Consider the following 17,516-nt stretch of genomic DNA (forward strand, 5'->3'; position numbering starts at 1 on the left):
AGGAGATTTTTCCGGGATGTATACTTCAGCGGCCCGCCTCAATCTGGATAGATAGCAGAATGTTGGCAGATAGGATTCAAGGAGGGTAAGGTTGTGCATTGAGTGTAAGTGTAAAAAGCGGCAATCCCTTTAACGCAGTGATCTCCAACCTGTGGCTCCCCAGTAGTGGCATGTAGTGACAGCTGGAGAGCCACAGGTTGGAGATCATCCATTTTTTACATTCCCCTAATGAGCTGATCACAGGTTGTCTTGCTGCGGTGACCACTAGCGATCAGCTGTAATCTGCGAGGGAATATGGCAGAAAGTTCTCAATTCCCCTACAGCACCACCACAGGGAAAGTGAAGCATTGCATTGAGTGCACTGAAATCAATTGGCAGTCTGTGTAATGTACAGACATGCTGGGTACTCCAAAGAGCAATCACTCTTTTTGTTCTGGTTAACTAATGGAGATCCCAAATGAGGGATCCCCCTGTGTTATAATGACCTTATAGGGTATTTAAAGATTAGTGTTCTAAACCAGACAACACCTTAAAAGAGAATCTGTCATCTCTCCTGTCATGTCTGTTTTAGTAAATACATTTATTCCCCATAAAATAACCACTCTGGAGCATCTAGAACTCTGCGTTGTGCCGTTTCTCTGTTATTCCTCCTAGAAATGTATGAATAAATTGATAACTGGGTGTTACCATTCCCCTTGTGTGTTTCTCAATACAATCGCACTCTGTCAGCACTGATTGGACAGTGTCAGTCCGTGTAGGGACACCCCCCCCCCCAACTGGTCACACCCAGTTGTCAATTTATTCATACATTTCTAAGAGGCATAACAGAGGAATGGCAGAACATAGAGTTTTAAGAAGAGATGCCCCAGAATTGTTATTTCATGGGGAATACAATTATTTACTAAAACAGACAAATCGGGAGAGGTGACAGGTCCTCTTTAATGGAAAATCTCAGTGAGATATGAAAATTCGAATTACTCTATACCAAAAGTAATACTCACGACATTAAATTTATATCTGAAGGCAGGAGAAGCAGTTGTAAAATCTGGCAACCGTACAAAGACCTATGCTGGAGAAACGTATGCAACTTTTTCCCCATTGACTTAAGTGGAATAACCATGACGCCAAACCCCCCCCCCCCCCACCCCACCTCCGTGTCCTCATGTAACATACGCTACCTCTATAGTACAAGGCTGTGGTCTACTTTTATAATCTATAAATAATTATTCACACCACGGCTGCCTGAAAAGTTCCCATATAATTAATATATATCCAGCAACTTCTGTTTTTTGCTAGTCACATAAATCAGCCATTTGTGAGTTCATTCGTTCGTACAGAAAACTATGTCGCTTGAGGTTTGAAGTTGAACTTTCTCGGAGCTTTGATAGCAACTATACCCGGGAAAAGAACTGAGCATTTTAATATTCATCTGCTGATCACATGGATAATTTATGAAGCATTGGCAGAAGGTGGGCTATGTAGTCAATTCTGGTACCACGCGTTTCACACATCTGTTATACTAGCAGAAGGAAGCTAATGCCTGCAACTGTACTGTGAATAGGGAGAGGTGGTTTATCTGAGGAAGGGGGGACCAGGGGGTGTAATTAGGTTCTTCCTCTCTTATATCGCATATCTTGTTTTAGTATAGTGTCAGTGGAGTAGAACTCCCACCAGACAAGCATATTAATTCTGCTGCAATGTACACAATTCACTTTATTAACCCATTATAAAATAAAACTTTCCTGTCCGTTCCCTTTTAAATATGAAAAAGTGTCCTGTGGGCAAGGAGGGGCACCAACATGATACTTAACCCTGGCAAAGGTATTTAGATACATGGCTACGGCAGCAAACTGAATCTTTGCCCAGGGTGAAGGATAGCCCATGTATGACTGCCGCAACCCTCTCCTGCGGCCTATGTGACGTCATGGACCTGCTCTCCAATAACAATAGACAGGGCTAGTAGTTATTATTCCCAACAGGTTGTGCCCATATCTAAAAGGCCACACAACTAGCACAATTGTTTTTTTCTTGGGGTGCTGGGACCCCAAATATCAGTGTGTTGGGGATCACCTTAAGTGGTCATTTTTCTGATTGGAAAAACTACATAGAACATATAGCATGTAGGCAGACGTATGCTTGTATCGGACTCATGGGCAATAAATATATTCTTAGTGCTGGGCATGGGGGCGGGGCATGACACAGGGATTTAAAGAACACCAAATAGAGAATCCTTGTCACGCTCCAGCCCTGCACTTGTCTAAACATAGTATGTCACTTTTATTTTGGTGTTTAGTGTTCCTTTAATCCCCAGTTAAGCTCAGTCCGGTAGTCGACAACCCCTTTAAGTATGTAGTATATTATAATATTAGTAATCCTGCTAGTGTCAATATTTTAGTCAGCGAACAAATGTCACATTAAATTCACACGAGGATAATAATAATATGCAATATAACAAATTATAATAGTAACAACAATAATATTAATAATATAATTATAAAACACTAATGTTATTTTTTATTTTGCTGTTCTATTTGATATGATTGTTGTTTTTATACTTCGATTATGTTTTATTATATATATATATATTTTTTTTTTAATTAATCCTTGTATTTTTTATTTTTTTTCTTTATCAAAAATCCTGGTATTTCTTTAATACAATCCATTCCATGAGGTTTAATAATCTATGAAAAGGAGAATCTGCTGCCGGTGGGTCCTGTTTGCCTTGTTTGTGGGAAGACCATTAACTCTTAAGCCTCCTGGGAGATGTGGGCTGCAATAGAAGAAGCCTCCACTGTTAATGAATGTGTCCACAGTGAATAAAACATCTCTCTACATTCAATCAGATAGGAAAATTCTCTGCTCATTTTTTTTTTTTTAAGTTTATTCCTCCTGTCACTTTCTCCGACAGGCATCACAATATGAGTTTTAAAGAGACAGTACAATCTTCTCCCAGGACCTCACATTACATCATATTAGCATGGAATAATAAGTTACAAATATTAGCGGTCTAGATATTTAATGCATATCCACTTCAGCTGTGCTGAAACTGAACCTTAGCGTAGATGTCAGTGCCAGTCCATGTTAACAAGGAGATCAAGAGTTGACCTTTACTGCATGAGGGTGATCCCGAACGAACTCATTATAATATTGTTTGAGATAACGAGATTTAATTATTTTATCTTCACATTGCTATTTTAGTCCATAGGAAAAAATATTGTAATTAAAGGGACTTGTCACATGTCTCATAATACTGCACTAGGGGGCGCTATTGTAATCATAGCCCTAAAACGGATTATGCATATTAAATAGAAACTGAACAGTTTATGGACAACTTGTGGACAATAACCCCAAAAACATTTTCAACACAATTGTCTACCCTGGACAATGGGTTAGACAATGAGTCCTTGAATTAGGCAAGTGGTGTGGCATTGATTGCCAAGGGTCGCCAACGCCACGCACCGGAACGTTTGAAATAATCCAACATGGCAGACCTCGTTTAAGAAGATTTCTATAGAATGTCCGGCATTAGGAACAATTGTTCATGCACTATTTTCTACTAAACATAAAAAGTGCAAATTGGCCAATATGGCTGACTTATGTCTCTGTATTGGTACCTTAAATTAATTGAAAAAGAGTCGTATTTCAGGGGAACAAGGTCACTACTTCTGAGCAATTTAGTGGCATATATCTGATATGGGTACACATAGTATGTGTTTTCTAGTCCTACTCCTCCTCCGGGTAAGCTATCAATACCTGATAGGTGGGGGTCCATACCTTTTAAAGCACTGGAGTCCGGAGTCTGTGCCATGGATAACAGACCTTCGCTCCCAAACCATGACCACGATCAGGGGATTTACTACTCAGTGAGCAGGCAGGAGGATGGGGATTGTGCCCATGCCAGGGAGGAGGGAGTGCTTCCAGCCCAAGATTAGGGAATGTTACTGTTAAATAGGTCTATGGCTGACGCTTTTATGGGACAAATGGCTGGCATTGTTATGGGATAAGTAACCAGCATAGTCATGTGCGATGTCTATAGTTCTGATAAGGGGCATGTGGCTATTTTTTGTTATGGGGTCACCGTAGCTATCATTGTTATGTGGCATTGAGGCTGGTATTGATATGGAGCCCTGTGTCTAGCACTATTATGAGGCACTAAGGCTGGTACTGATATGAAGCCATGTGGCTAGCACTGTTATGGGGCTCGGAGGCTGTGGCTTGCACTGGTATGGGGCACTAAGGCTGGTATTGATATGAAGACCTGTGGCTGGCACTAAAATGGAGCACTGAGACTAGTACTGATATGGAGCCCTTTGACTGGCACTGTTATGGGGCACAGAGGCTGGTACTGATATGGAGCCCTTTGACTGGCACTGTTATGGTGCACAGAGGCTGGTACTGATATGGAGCCCTGTGGCTGGCACGGTTATAGGGCACTGAGACTGGCACCTTTTTGGGGCACTGTGGCTTGCACTTTTATAGAAGCTTTGCTGCAAATGACTGTGACTAGCAAGTACATGTGTATACCTTCATGCATCCGTACATGTTTGCGTGTACTTGATCATGCATGCGTGTGAGAAAATTCTGCGTACATTCCTGGCTAAATAAATTGAAATAAAGATCCTTTTTTTTTATTTTTTTTTATTCATTTTTAAACGTCTGACTGTCGTGCATGCTGGGAGTTGTAGTCTTGCAACACTTTCATAGAATTTTTGTCTTTGGTTTGTGCCTAGATGCAGCACCTGCCACATCCTAACTGCAGTATAGCGTGACTACCTAGCAGCTATTGATGATTTCCGCACGATCCCCTTCATAAAATGTGGTGATGTACTTTCAGCTATTTTAGCTTCAAAGCAATTAATGTGATTATGTAGCCAATGAAAAATGATGTCCGACATAAATTGAATTCTATATGCCGAAGTCAGGCAGCAAATTACCCACAAATCCCTCCTCCGATTAAAACACTATGTTACTTTGATGGGTTTTAATTAATTAGGCAGGAGTTTCCTAGTCTCTGCACGTGAGCATTGGGGAGGGGGAGTCAGAATAAAGTCATGAACTGAACGTCCTTCTCTGATGTTTAGTACCTATAATATATAAGTTCACATCTAGGACCTATATGATCTAAGGCTCTGCATGTATTGGGGTGCACAGATTTCCCGCTAAAGTCAGTAAATATAAATCCTTCAGCATTAAAACATAGTCATCAGTTTATAAAGGTGCATTTTATGCAGGAGCTGCTAATATAATGCATATAGATAGACGTAGCAGCTTTTACATTTGGGGTAAATTATATAGGGGTTGTCCGCTTTAAAAATTTCCTCTTTGTTACAAGGGTCACCCTATGATAAAATGATCACCGGACCCGCAGCAATTAACTGTAATCTGTTCCATTTCCCTTGTAGCAAATTTTGGGATTATGGCCGGATTCTAGGTAGAGCACATGGGGCCATTGCCATCTTGGGGTCCTTTACCACCCGCCCTTCCTGATGGTTGATCCTATACAGCAGAAAAAAAGGTGGAGAGTTGGCCAAACGCGTGTGACTCTTATACAGTGTAAGGGTGCGCTCATATGTAGCGGTGGCCGAAATCATGCCCACCTGCCAATGACAGCACGATTTTGCTGGTAAAACAGTCTCCACTGTTTCTATAACCCCAAAGGACTTTAGTGGAGAGGGCCATGTGCATGCAATAGCAGGGTCAGGCTGGGTCCGGGTCCCAGAGGTAGGATAGGGGCCCCCACCAACCATAATACATGGAACAGACCCAAATATATATTGGATTGTCATTGAACAAATAGCTGATGTCTATGAGCAGTTTAGCGTAAATGCTGCTTGTGGGATTAGTAGACCCCGCTGTCTGCATCTGACCTGCCCCGTGTATCACACAATACATAGAAAGTCCTCAGGATGGCGTCTCGCTGCTTAATGACTCCACTAAACCAATGCACAAAGCGAGTGCGGCTCACATTATACAATCTGCTGATTTATTTTGCAGCGAGCTTTTGATAATTGTATTAACAGTTACCATACAGCTGCCTCTAAACAAACGCAATTTATTCATGAGATTCAGACCGAGTCTTGTATCGTGTGGTGTTGTCTGTGCCGGGTGCGTCTTAATTGTAGTTACATAATATTGTGTATATAAGAAGGAGATTCATCGGCAGCTGTGCGATCCTGGAAGATAAGGAGATGGAGGCGAAGGAGAGAGGGAGGAGGACTCACGTGTGTCCCTAGTTTCTCTAGCATGTCCCCATCCAATTATTTGGGAAATTGTTTCCCTTTTATTAGGGAAGCACAGTCTTGTACGTGGGCACCATTGCAACATGAAGATGCCCCCATCTGTTACATGATACATCACTCACCACCACCAGTGCACCCTGGATCATATGCCCACCATGGTCTAATGCCCACCAGAGCTAAATAAGACTCCGGTTATGCTAGTTTCATTTCCAGAGTGTCCATTTCAGATTTTGTAATTGGTGCTTGAGGGAAGATCGGGTTCAATGCCAGGCTTCCGTCTCGCCAGGGCCAATAGTTGTGGTGTAAGGTGGGTGCGCTACCTAATACTTGGCAGTGGTGTAGTTATAGAGTGTTCAACTGGACACTGGTGCATGTACATTAGCCCCACTCACTCACAAAGACTATCAGCTAAACTGTGCCCATTAACAATGCCAGAGTTTCGACCATATCCACTTAAGCCGTTCCAGCCGGAGTGCCCCCATTAACATTTCTGGCTAGAATGCCCCCATTAGCAGTGCTGTACAGAGTGCTTACATGCATTAACTGTGCCAGAGAGAGAGTTCCTCCATTAATAGTGCTGTACAGAGTGCCCACTTTAGGAGTTCCAAGGCAGAGTTCCCCCACATTTATCTCCTCCAGGTTATAAAATGTCTGCACACTGCCAGCAGACATCATGCCAGGAAAGTGCTTAGTTTGGTGGAGTGGTTAGTGGCTGATCAGAGTTCCGGCTTTTTAGGAGACTGATCTGCCCTTCCAGGGGTCTATGAGATCTTCACAGGAAGGTGCACCTGGCTCAGATTTCGCAGAGGGCCCAGGAGCTCCATGTTACACCGCTGTAGAAATGTTTCTGGACTTTTAATTTACACATTTTGGTTCAGAATTTTGGAATTTATGGTACTGGGATTATAAAATGATTAAGCCTGGCAGGTATAATCATAGGCAATTAGATCATTTTATAGTTAGAGAAAAGGGCTTGGCAGATCTAGGGGGTTCAGCTTACCATTTTGTTCATCCACTGAATTTTCAGGAGATCAAAATCATATTCTACAGCCAAAGGGGTATGGGGAGGGGAATCACCCCAATTGTCACCATACCCCCTAGGTTCTTCAATAAAATTAACTTTGGTACTAAAAGATATAACCCTTCATACCCCCAGACACCAGGAGTAGAAGCATCAGCATCTTAGGGTGGACGGATCATAGAGTGGGAGCATTCATCATCATAGAGTGGATGGTAATCAGTGGAAGTGTTCAGTATCCTCACAGAGTGGATGTATCATAGAGTAGAGGCGTTCAGCATCGTAGAGTGGAAGTTTTCAGCATCATAGAGCGGATGTATCGTAGAGTGGAAGCATTCAGTACAGTAGCGTGGCCTTGTCAGAGTGGAAGCATGCAGCATCATAGAGTGGATGGATCATAGAGTGAAAGCATGCAGAATCATAGAGTGGATGATCATAGAGTAGAGGCATTCAGCATTGTAGAGTGGATGGATCATAGAGTGGAAGCACGCAGCATCCTAGAGTGGATGGATCATAGAGTGGAAGCATGCAGCATCATAGAGTGGATGGATCATAGAGTGAAAGCATGCAGAATCATAGAGTGGATGATCATAGAGTAGAGGCATTCAGCATTGTAGAGTGGATGGATCATAGAGTGGAAGCATGCAGCATCACAGAGTGGATGGATCACAGAGTGGAAGCATGCAGCATCATAGAGTGGATGATCCTGGAGTAGAGGCATTCAGCATTGTAGAGTGGAGAGATCATAGAGTGGAAGCACGCAGCATCACAGAGTGGATGGATCACAGAGTGGATGGATCACAGAGTGGAAGCATTCAGCATTGTAGAGTGGATGGATCATAGAGTGGAAGCATTCAGTACAGTAGCGGGGCCTGCAGCATCATAGAGTGGATGGATCATAGAGTGGAAGCACACAGCATCATAGAGTGAATGGATCATAGAGTAGAGGCATGCAGCATCATAGAGTGGATGGATCATAGAGCGGAACCATTCAGTACAGTAGCGTGGCCTTGTCAGAGTGGAAGTATTCAGCATCATAGAGTGGGTGCATTCATTATCGTGGAGTGGACAGATAGTTTGGTAGCATTTAGCATCATAGAGTTGACACTTGTGATTGCTGAATGTCAGTACTTGTAGTTTGGTAGCTTTCAATAACCAGTGAATATGATTCCTTGAGGAGTCCAGTCCTGTCAAGCTCTTGATCAATAGTACTGCCATTATAGCTCCCATAGCAGGTGTCTTATAGCTTCCATAGCAGGTGTCACCCAGGCTTCCGAGGGCCCTAATGGTAAATCTGCCAAGTCATGTAGTGCTACATCTATAGACCACAGAATAGATGTCGTCTCCACCACCACCATTCCCATATCCCTCAGGAAGACGCACGGTGAAAGCTGTGAGTAGTACACAATATGTGAACATTGGAGGCTCCACGTAGCACCTAGTCGGCGATCATGCGATTGCTTAGTATACAGACAATATAATCTGTCTCTGACGTGTGTACATTGTGATTTGCCGACAGTACAATCTGCTATACACACATCTATACAAGCATAAGGGTGACAACGTGGGAGATGTTGTACGGAGCAGGATATTCATCTCCATCCTGTCTTGTCTTATTACATGTCGGGTGTTAATTGGATCCAGTAGAGATAAGTGAAGAGGATATTATATTCCTGCATGAATGCAGAAAGCAAACAAAGACCTAAAAGGTGGAGGAGGAAGACGTATCTGTTACCTGCAAGTGCGGCTGGCGTTACGTGCTATAAGGAAGATTTACAAAGCAAATTGCGGCAAAAAACTGGCGAACATGAAGTGCAGCAAATTTATGTGTTAGACAATTATTACGCCTCACTCAACCGTTTTAAAGAGCGTCTAGAAAAGTGGCGTGGCCCAGAGCAGTCATAAAATGGGCCAGATTAATCAATGTCATGCGCAGTTTTTGTATGTGAAAATATTAGTAAAGAGAAAAGTGCCTATCAAGTGTATCAGGATGCGCCAATTTAATCCTCACCCTCAACAACACTATAGCAGAATATAAATGCCTAATTTTATGCAAATTGGCCCTAGTACTACATTTGTGGCCGTTTTGTGACTGTTGGGATGTAGGCCTACGTGGGATATCAACCAGCTATCCTAGACTCCTGAAAGGCAAATCTGTTTAGTTACTTAGTGATACATCTCATATTATTGTATCTCATATTCCATTCAGAAACATGGAAAAGCTGGGTGAACGCTTCTATGGGAGCTGCAAGAGCGGCCATATAAATTGTCACCCAGCTTTTTTCAAACCGGACATATAATAAAGATAGGAATGAGTAAAATATTTACCTAATTACCCAACTAACATTTTCACCCTCATGAAGCCTAACACTCACATTACTGAATTATTTTGTGAAGTTTGCTAAGAGACTTAAAGGAGTATGTCCACCATATGAGCCCCATTTTACAGTTTATATATAGAATCATCTACATAAAAAGTTGTCACTGTGTACATACATTACATTACTTATCCTGCACTGATCCTGAGTTACATCCTGTATTATACTCCAGAGCTGCAGTCACTATTCTGCTGGTGGAGTCACGGTGTACATACATTACTTATCATGTACTGATCCTGAGTAACAGTCTGTATTATACTCCAGAGCTGCACTCACTATTCTGCTGGTGGAGTCACTGTGTACATACATTACTTATCCTGTACTGAGCTTGTATTATACCCTGGAGCTGCATTCCCAATTCTGTAGGCTTCACAGCTAAAATCTTCCAGAATTCCTTGCTGGCTCAGTGTCTGTACAGCGCTTACACTGGTGATTTCACTTCTATGAAGTGTCCTCTTTTAACCAGGCACTGTACAGTAATCTGCGCCCCCCCCCCCCCCCCCTTGCATTGCAGGAACTTTGACTTGTTTGATGACAAGCTTGTTGACGGTTTCCTATAACAACAAGCAGAATTGTGAATGCAGCTCTACAATACAAGCTAGAACTCAGGATCAGTAATATAATGTATTTAGAAAGTGACAACTCTTTTGTAGACTGTCGAAATATAAAATGTTGCTCAGATGTAAACCTGTCATTTAAAGGGGTCACCTGCTTTAGACAATCCTATAAAAATGTAATGTCTATGGGCAGCTCTAGAGACCTCCATCTGTACATAGCGCATTTTATTCAACTTCACAGATGTTAGGGGAGTTGGTGAGAAGAACACAGTATGTGGGGGTTAAGTGGCGGGCATGACATACACGTCTTATGTATTTTATAGGAGGACAGAAATGTTATTTCATGGTGGCAGGCGCACTTTACAGTTACTTTATAAATGTCAGATGTTCGGGGGTTTTTTCTAATGGAAAATTGCAGACAGATCTCTCTATCTTCCCTGCAGTGCTGACATTTCTAAATATTTCAAAAGAGTCCGAAAAAAGCAGAAAGAATCTTTGTAGAATCCATCAAATTTCATACACGTCTGACTTTTTATAGTACCTTTTGCCATAAAGAATTGTGGACTGATAATGAGGTACGGGGAGGAATTTAAAGTGTATGTGTAAAATATTGCCAGCTTTCTGTCTAGGTGTAGCAGAGCTAAATATGTCTGTCGTGATAAATCACTCAGTAGTGTTACCTGCAATCATTCATATGCTAAATAATAACTCCGCTCTGCTACATCTGTAGGCCTACTTAACAGCAATGGGTCATTTGTTAACCCCACTTTTGTCCCCACAATGGAACCCCCTCAAACTGTCAGAAAAGCCCCTTTTAATGTGAATTTACAGTCCTGGCAATTCTGCTTCATTAGGCAGCTATATGGGAGGGGGGCATGTATTGCTGTAGAACCATGTAGACTTGCCCACCAGGAGACTAGAAAAGCCGGGTTTAACGACCCCTGAGATTTGTAATGAAAACCAACTACAAAACATTCACATTCATAAGGAGCTCCTTAGAACTTAGACTGAGACATCGGAAAGGGATATCTTTCAATACACATGTGATTTATCATCAAGATATTCCAATGTACAGCACTGCAGACAGACTGAACTGGCTGATAACAGGGAATGATAGTCGGCAATGAAGTGGACATAAACACGCCATTACAACATTGAAAGTAAATGTTTTGGGAAGTAGCTACAGTCAAATTTAATGTAACATTAAGAATTATTTGTTGTGTAGTTAAATGTTCTATTATTCTGTGTTATCAGCCATAACGAGCTTTGAGGATGTGCTGCCTGTTTGTGGGAAGGCTGATAACATAGCTCCTAATTTTTGGTGGTGAGAAACAGGCACAGGTAAAATTGATATTCATTTTTCCAATCATATAATGCTGTTACCCACAGTACCTCCATGACGGTGCCGCCCACAGTACCTCCATGACGGTGCCGCCCACAGTACCTCCATGACGGTGCCGCCCACAGTACCTCCATGACGGTGCCGCCCACAGTACCTCCATGACGGTGCCGCCCACAGTACCTCCATGACGGTGCCGCCCACAGTACCTCCATGACGGTGCCGCCCACAGTACCTCCATGACGGTGCCGCCCACAGTACCTCCATGACGGTGCCGCCCACAGTACCTCCATGACGGTGCCGCCCACAGTACCTCCATGACGGTGCCGCCCACAGTACCTCCATGACGGTGCCGCCCACAGTACCTCCATGACGGTGCCGCCCACAGTACCTCCATGACGGTGCCGCCCACAGTACCTCCATGACGGTGCCGCCCACAGTACCTCCATGACGGTGCCGCCCACAGTACCTCCATGACGGTGCCGCCCACAGTACCTCCATGACGGTGCCGCCCACAGTACCTCCATGACGGTGCCGCCCACAGTACCTCCATGACGGTGCCGCCCACAGTACCTCCATGACGGTGCCGCCCACAGTACCTCCATGACGGTGCCGCCCACAGTACCTCCATGACGGTGCCGCCCACAGTACCTCCATGACGGTGCCGCCCACAGTACCTCCATGACGGTGCCGCCCACAGTACCTCCATGACGGTGCCGCCCACAGTACCTCCATGACGGTGCCGCCCACAGTACCTCCATGACGGTGCCGCCCACAGTACCTCCATGACGGTGCCGCCCACAGTACCTCCATGACGGTGCCGCCCACAGTACCTCCATGACGGTGCCGCCCACAGTACCTCCATGACGGTGCCGCCCACAGTACCTCCATGACAGCACCACCCGTAAGACATTTATATTACCTCCATTATGGTTCAAACCACAATACCTCCATACTCGTGCCATCCACAGTATCTCTAGAAGAGACAGCCATATTACCTCCACAATGCCTAAATAATGGTGCAACGCCAGTAGCTCCATAAGAGAGACAATCTCTCATAAGACGTGAAGCACCATAAAGAGGCTAGCCACTGTACCTACATAAGAGACAGCAACTGTGCCCCCAAAACCGTGCCAGGCACGGTACCTCCATAACGGTTTCAGCCACAGTGATCCACAAGAGAGACACAATATTTCAAGAGGAGCAACAACATAAAGATACTAGCCAAAGTATCGCCATAAGAGACAGCCACTGTGCCTCCATAACAGTGCCAGTCACAGTACCTCCATAAGAGACAGCTACGGTGACCTCTCCTATAGACAGCTGGGGTGGGGAGTAGTATATAGCATTGACTAACCATTTACATTGTCTGTCCCTTACAAGTCTATCAAGCAAGAGGAATCAGCCAGACGTGCTCACTCCACTATTTCCAGATCTCCTATAGATTTGAGTGGAGTGGGCTGTGTGCACGCTCAACCATCACTCCGTATAACTCCCCACAGGGCTGTACGTAGAAGATGAGGCAGGGTCCCCAGTTCTTCAGACATGGACATCTATAAGATGCCCATCCACCAGTAGGTGTTAGGATTATAAGGACCTTTCACATGGAATTACAGGAGCCTATAATGTCTAGATGAATGGGATGATTGTTTGGTGTTTTGAGTGGGAATCCCGAACGCTCATTGGGTCTAGACCCGATTTTTCCAGGGCAGTTTACAAATTATTGCTGGATTCTGAAAGCTCCTTTATCTTAAAGACATTTTCTATAATAAGATGTGACTTTTTAATTTTGACAGCAAATTAGAAAATAAAGTAGAATCTCTGGGAATAAGAACATCGTTGCTGCTGATTAAATTATACCAATCTTACTATGATTGTAATTTACCAGACAAATTAGAACCTCAGATTAGTCCCGTGTAATAATTATGGCTGCCAATGGGATTGTTGTGTCAACGCTTTAAATATTCGTCAGGTCGTACAATCCATAATGAATAAGAAAATGTTATCCCCATGACAATTTCTGCCTGTTATCTGGATCCAAATCACCATCATATAAATGTATATATCCTTACTACTAATACTGGCAGTATATGTGTAGATAGTGATGTGGATTCCTATAAGATGTTCTTGTAATGTGGCAATCAAAAGTATGGCCTGATGTCCTGATGCTCAGGTAAGGATTCATATACGTACAGATGTAGTAAAGCTGAATTTGTCATATAACACTTTTAGACTGCTTTGATGACAAACTCGGCTTTGCTACATCTGCATCAAGCAAAGCTTAATGGGCTTGTCTGGTTTAGAAAACTCATTTTTTTAAATCCCTATTAGAGAATTATGAGTTAGTAGAGACAGAGATGTAACTTGAAGCTGCTAGGGCCCAATGAAAGAGTGGGGCCCCCCAGTTACTATGTGCCATTTATAATACTGGTGTTTTGAGTGGCAAAGTGGCCTATAGGCCTCTTCAAGCACCAGAGGGGGTGACTGCTAATTCTGCACGCCCTTTAGCTGCTCCCCCTCGTTCAGGACCTCCATTCACTCCAAAGTGGAAAATTACTACAAAGAGTGTCTTTCGCCCTGGAAGACCCAATACATCTCCAGATGGAAGGGGTTGATCTCTCCTCCAACAAAAGACTTATCTTCTCATTATAGTTTCTATGACATTAGTGGAAGAGCTTAAGCACCTAAATCAAGACCATAAACCAAGACCATACACACAAGGTAGTGTTCGAGAATCCCACTGAAATCTTCGTCATTTACAGACTATCTAATATGTATGGGGGCATCCCGATTGTTTACCGACCGTAAATTCCAGGGGAAAGGAGGATTTGGCATGTAAATGGGGTAGTCAGGGAGATAGTTGTCAACCAAATGATGGAGGTCGGGGGGAGATGGTGTCTGAACGAGTGGAAGTAGAGGATAGTAGTTGGATGAACGACTGGTGGTCAGGGCAAAGAACTGAAGGCCGAGTTAGTGGAGGTTGGGGGAGGGAGCTCATTCCCAAGTTATCTGTTGGCTGAATGGGTGGAGATTGGGAAAGATGGCTGTCAGCCCAACTATTCGAGACTGGGTGAGAGCTGTAAGCCAAAAGAGTATCGGTTGGGGGAGCAGTCGACTGAGTGAGTAGAGGTCAAGGGAGATCGCTGTTGGCCGAACGAATGGAGGTTGGGAGAGATAGCGGTCGGCCGAGTGAGTGGCGGTTTGGGGAGATAGCTGTCATCCAACTTAGGGGAAGTTGGGGAAGATAGCTGTTGGCCAAGTAGGTGGAGGTTGGGGAAGATGGCTTTTGGCTGAACGAGTGGAGGTTGGGAGAGATTACTGTCGGACGCGTGAGTGGAGATTGGGGAATATAGCTGTTGGATGAACGAGTGGTGATTGGGGGACAGTTGTTGGGCGAACCAGTGGAGATTGGGGGGACATAGCTGTCGGACGAATCGGTGGAGATTGGGGGAGATAGCTGTTGGCCGAACAACTGGAGGTCGGCGAGATAGCGGTCAGCCAAGTGAGTGGAGGTTTGGGAACATAGCTTTTGGCTGAACGAGTGGAGGTTGGGAATGATAGCTGTTGGACGAACGGGTGGAGATTGGGGGACACAGCTATTGACGTAACAAATTATAGGTCTGGGAGATGTCGGCCGAGTGAGTAGCGGTCAGGGGAGATAGCTGTCGGCCGAGGGAGTAGCGGTCAGGGGAGATAGCTGTCGGCTGAGTGAGTGGAGGTTGGGGAAGATAGCTGTTGGGCGAACAAGTGGAGATTGAGGGACATAGCTGTTTGACAAACGGGGGAAGATTGGAGAAGATAGCAGTCTGCTGAACGAGGGCAGGGGGGGGGGGATAGATATCGGCCGAACATGTGGAGGTTGGGGGAGATTGCTATTGGCCAAATGAATGATCAGCCCATTATCTTCCATAATCATCCAATCGTCCCCCTCCCCTTTAAGATATGGTTACAGATTTATGAATTAACTTGAAAAGCAACAACAATTTTTTTTTCTTATCATATGAACCTGTTTCTCGTGCAGGATCTGTAGCAGATGTTGTCTCCTGTTGAATAAAGATCAGGAATACTGTGCTATATTATGAAATCTGTTCTCCTGGCTTGGATTTTATTACATATATTTGGTTCCTCTGTTTTGCGCTAGTACGGTTGTTATTATTATTGTTGTTGTTGAGCACATAATTATTCTACGTTATTAAAACTGCTGGGCGGGACGCACGTAATGTCATACATCTGTATGAAAGGATATAATTGGATGGGAACGTCACATATGAATTACAAGTATCTGGATTACCGATATAAAATCATACAATAAGGCAAGCTGGTAAGGCACTCCAGAAGTTCTCAAACTACAGATCATGGTTTTTATAGTATATGACGGGTGGATGCACCTCCTCCCTGGTCTGCACATTCAGCGTATGCCTGCTTTATGGAACTCTGCACCCTGGATGTCCTCTCCAACCTGTTCCCACATGTGAGGCCACCTCTTGCACTACTCCTGTAATAGTGCGTTGTCCCTTTTAAACAGTCCCTTTTTGTTAGAATGTCCCATACCCATGATCTTATTACAGGGAGTCCCATTTCTAAGACCTCCAGTGATAATCTGTAATCTCAGCAGCAAGTGTTTAATTTCCCTGCAGTGCCACCTCAGGAGAAATGTAGTATTACACCACTTCCATTGAAATCAATGCGCTGTCCATATAATACACAATTAATTTGGGTCCTCCAAAGTGGGAGATACTCTTTGTAGCCGCTCTCCATATTGGCAGTTGTAAACAGGAGACCCCCATCTATTAAACTGATAAAGTATATGAACATGGACCAGACAACTTCTTTAACCCCTATTATAAGTTATCTATCAAGTTGGAACATGCACATAATAAATAAAATTGTACTCACTTGCTTTCGTGAGCTCACTGTATTTTTGTTGCCTTTGCATGAAAGCTTAATGGAATTATAGGGCTTCCCATAGTGTTTGGAACTCATTCTGCTCAGATCCTGAGGGTTAGAAGGTAATGGGTTCATAAACAATATCCGTGCTATCAAGCCATAAAGAACTGTAGCCAGGACCAACGGTATAACATAGAAAATAGTAAAGTCCAAAAAATAAATGGGTGTATACAAGTTTCTAGACACCCTGTAGCCACAGTTGACTTGAACCCCATCTGCAAACTTGACCTCCGTGATGTCCACCAGAAAGAACCACATGACGCAGTACATGGAGGTGAAGAGCCAAACGAACGCTATGATTTTCTTGGCTCTGGATACAGTGCAGATAAACTGAGCTTTTATGGAATGGCAGATAGCTATGTACCTCTCCACGGTGAAGGCTGTGATGGAACAGGCCGAGATGTTGATGCCAAGATACTGTAGATAGGTAATGACAAGACAGCCAACGTAGCCGTAAACCCAAGAGGCAACCACTTCTGAAATATTGGGAAGACCCGCGGCAAGTAGGACTATAAGGTCAGCAATGGCCAAACTGACCAGGTAACAGTTAGTTGGGGTCATCATGTGTTTGGTTCTTAGGACCACCAACACTACCATGATATTGCCAGCTATTCCAATTCCACAGATCAAAAGCACGAGGAAGATGGTAACCACCTGGACTTCTAGGGCATTCTGTGGCATATTGTTCAGCGTTTCGTTGATACTGGTTTCATTCATCCCGTCTAGGGCTAGCGTATAATTATCCATTGTTTTACCTTGGAAGGTCCTTCTTGGAGATTGCGTTGAGGTTAAGAAATGTGAATAAGATATGGAAACCTCAATCAGATCCAAGTACCCTGTGCAAAAACAGTTCTTGTATTACACACATGGTATAGCTCAAACCGTCCGATTACTGTTCATATATTACTTTATAGGAGCACTGAACCTGCAGTCTATCTGCAATCTATTGTTCTCTCTTATCAGCCATTTCAGACTCTGGTGATGCTGTGGTGACTGCTATGAGAACCTCCGGAAACATTTAAATCACATGATAAATTC

The 17,516-nt window shown here is 43.8% G+C and overlaps 2 protein-coding genes across 6 annotated transcripts in view; one reads left to right on the forward strand and one right to left on the reverse strand.

Annotated features, from left to right (window-relative positions):
- PRR29 (proline rich 29) overlaps positions 1-17,516 on the forward strand; it is a 191,461-nt gene that overhangs the window by 27,916 nt on the left and 146,029 nt on the right. For 3 of the 5 annotated variants that reach the window (XM_075846980.1, XM_075846977.1, XM_075846979.1), the window contains exon 3: positions 4,731-4,824. The exons of the other annotated variants lie outside the window; for them this stretch is intronic. The gene's annotated coding sequence lies outside the window, so the exon portion shown is untranslated. The remainder of the gene's footprint in view (positions 1-4,730; positions 4,825-17,516) is intronic. 5 annotated transcript variants of the gene reach the window in all.
- LOC142666784 (thyrotropin-releasing hormone receptor-like) overlaps positions 1-17,516 on the reverse strand; it is a 39,158-nt gene that overhangs the window by 20,716 nt on the left and 926 nt on the right. The window contains exon 2 of the mRNA XM_075846971.1: positions 16,428-17,314. Within this exon, the coding sequence (XP_075703086.1) occupies positions 16,428-17,225 (798 nt within the window). The 5' untranslated portion in view covers positions 17,226-17,314. The remainder of the gene's footprint in view (positions 1-16,427; positions 17,315-17,516) is intronic.

This window comes from Rhinoderma darwinii, chromosome 13 (genome assembly GCF_050947455.1).
Source record: "Rhinoderma darwinii isolate aRhiDar2 chromosome 13, aRhiDar2.hap1, whole genome shotgun sequence".
NCBI lineage: Eukaryota > Metazoa > Chordata > Amphibia > Anura > Rhinodermatidae > Rhinoderma > Rhinoderma darwinii.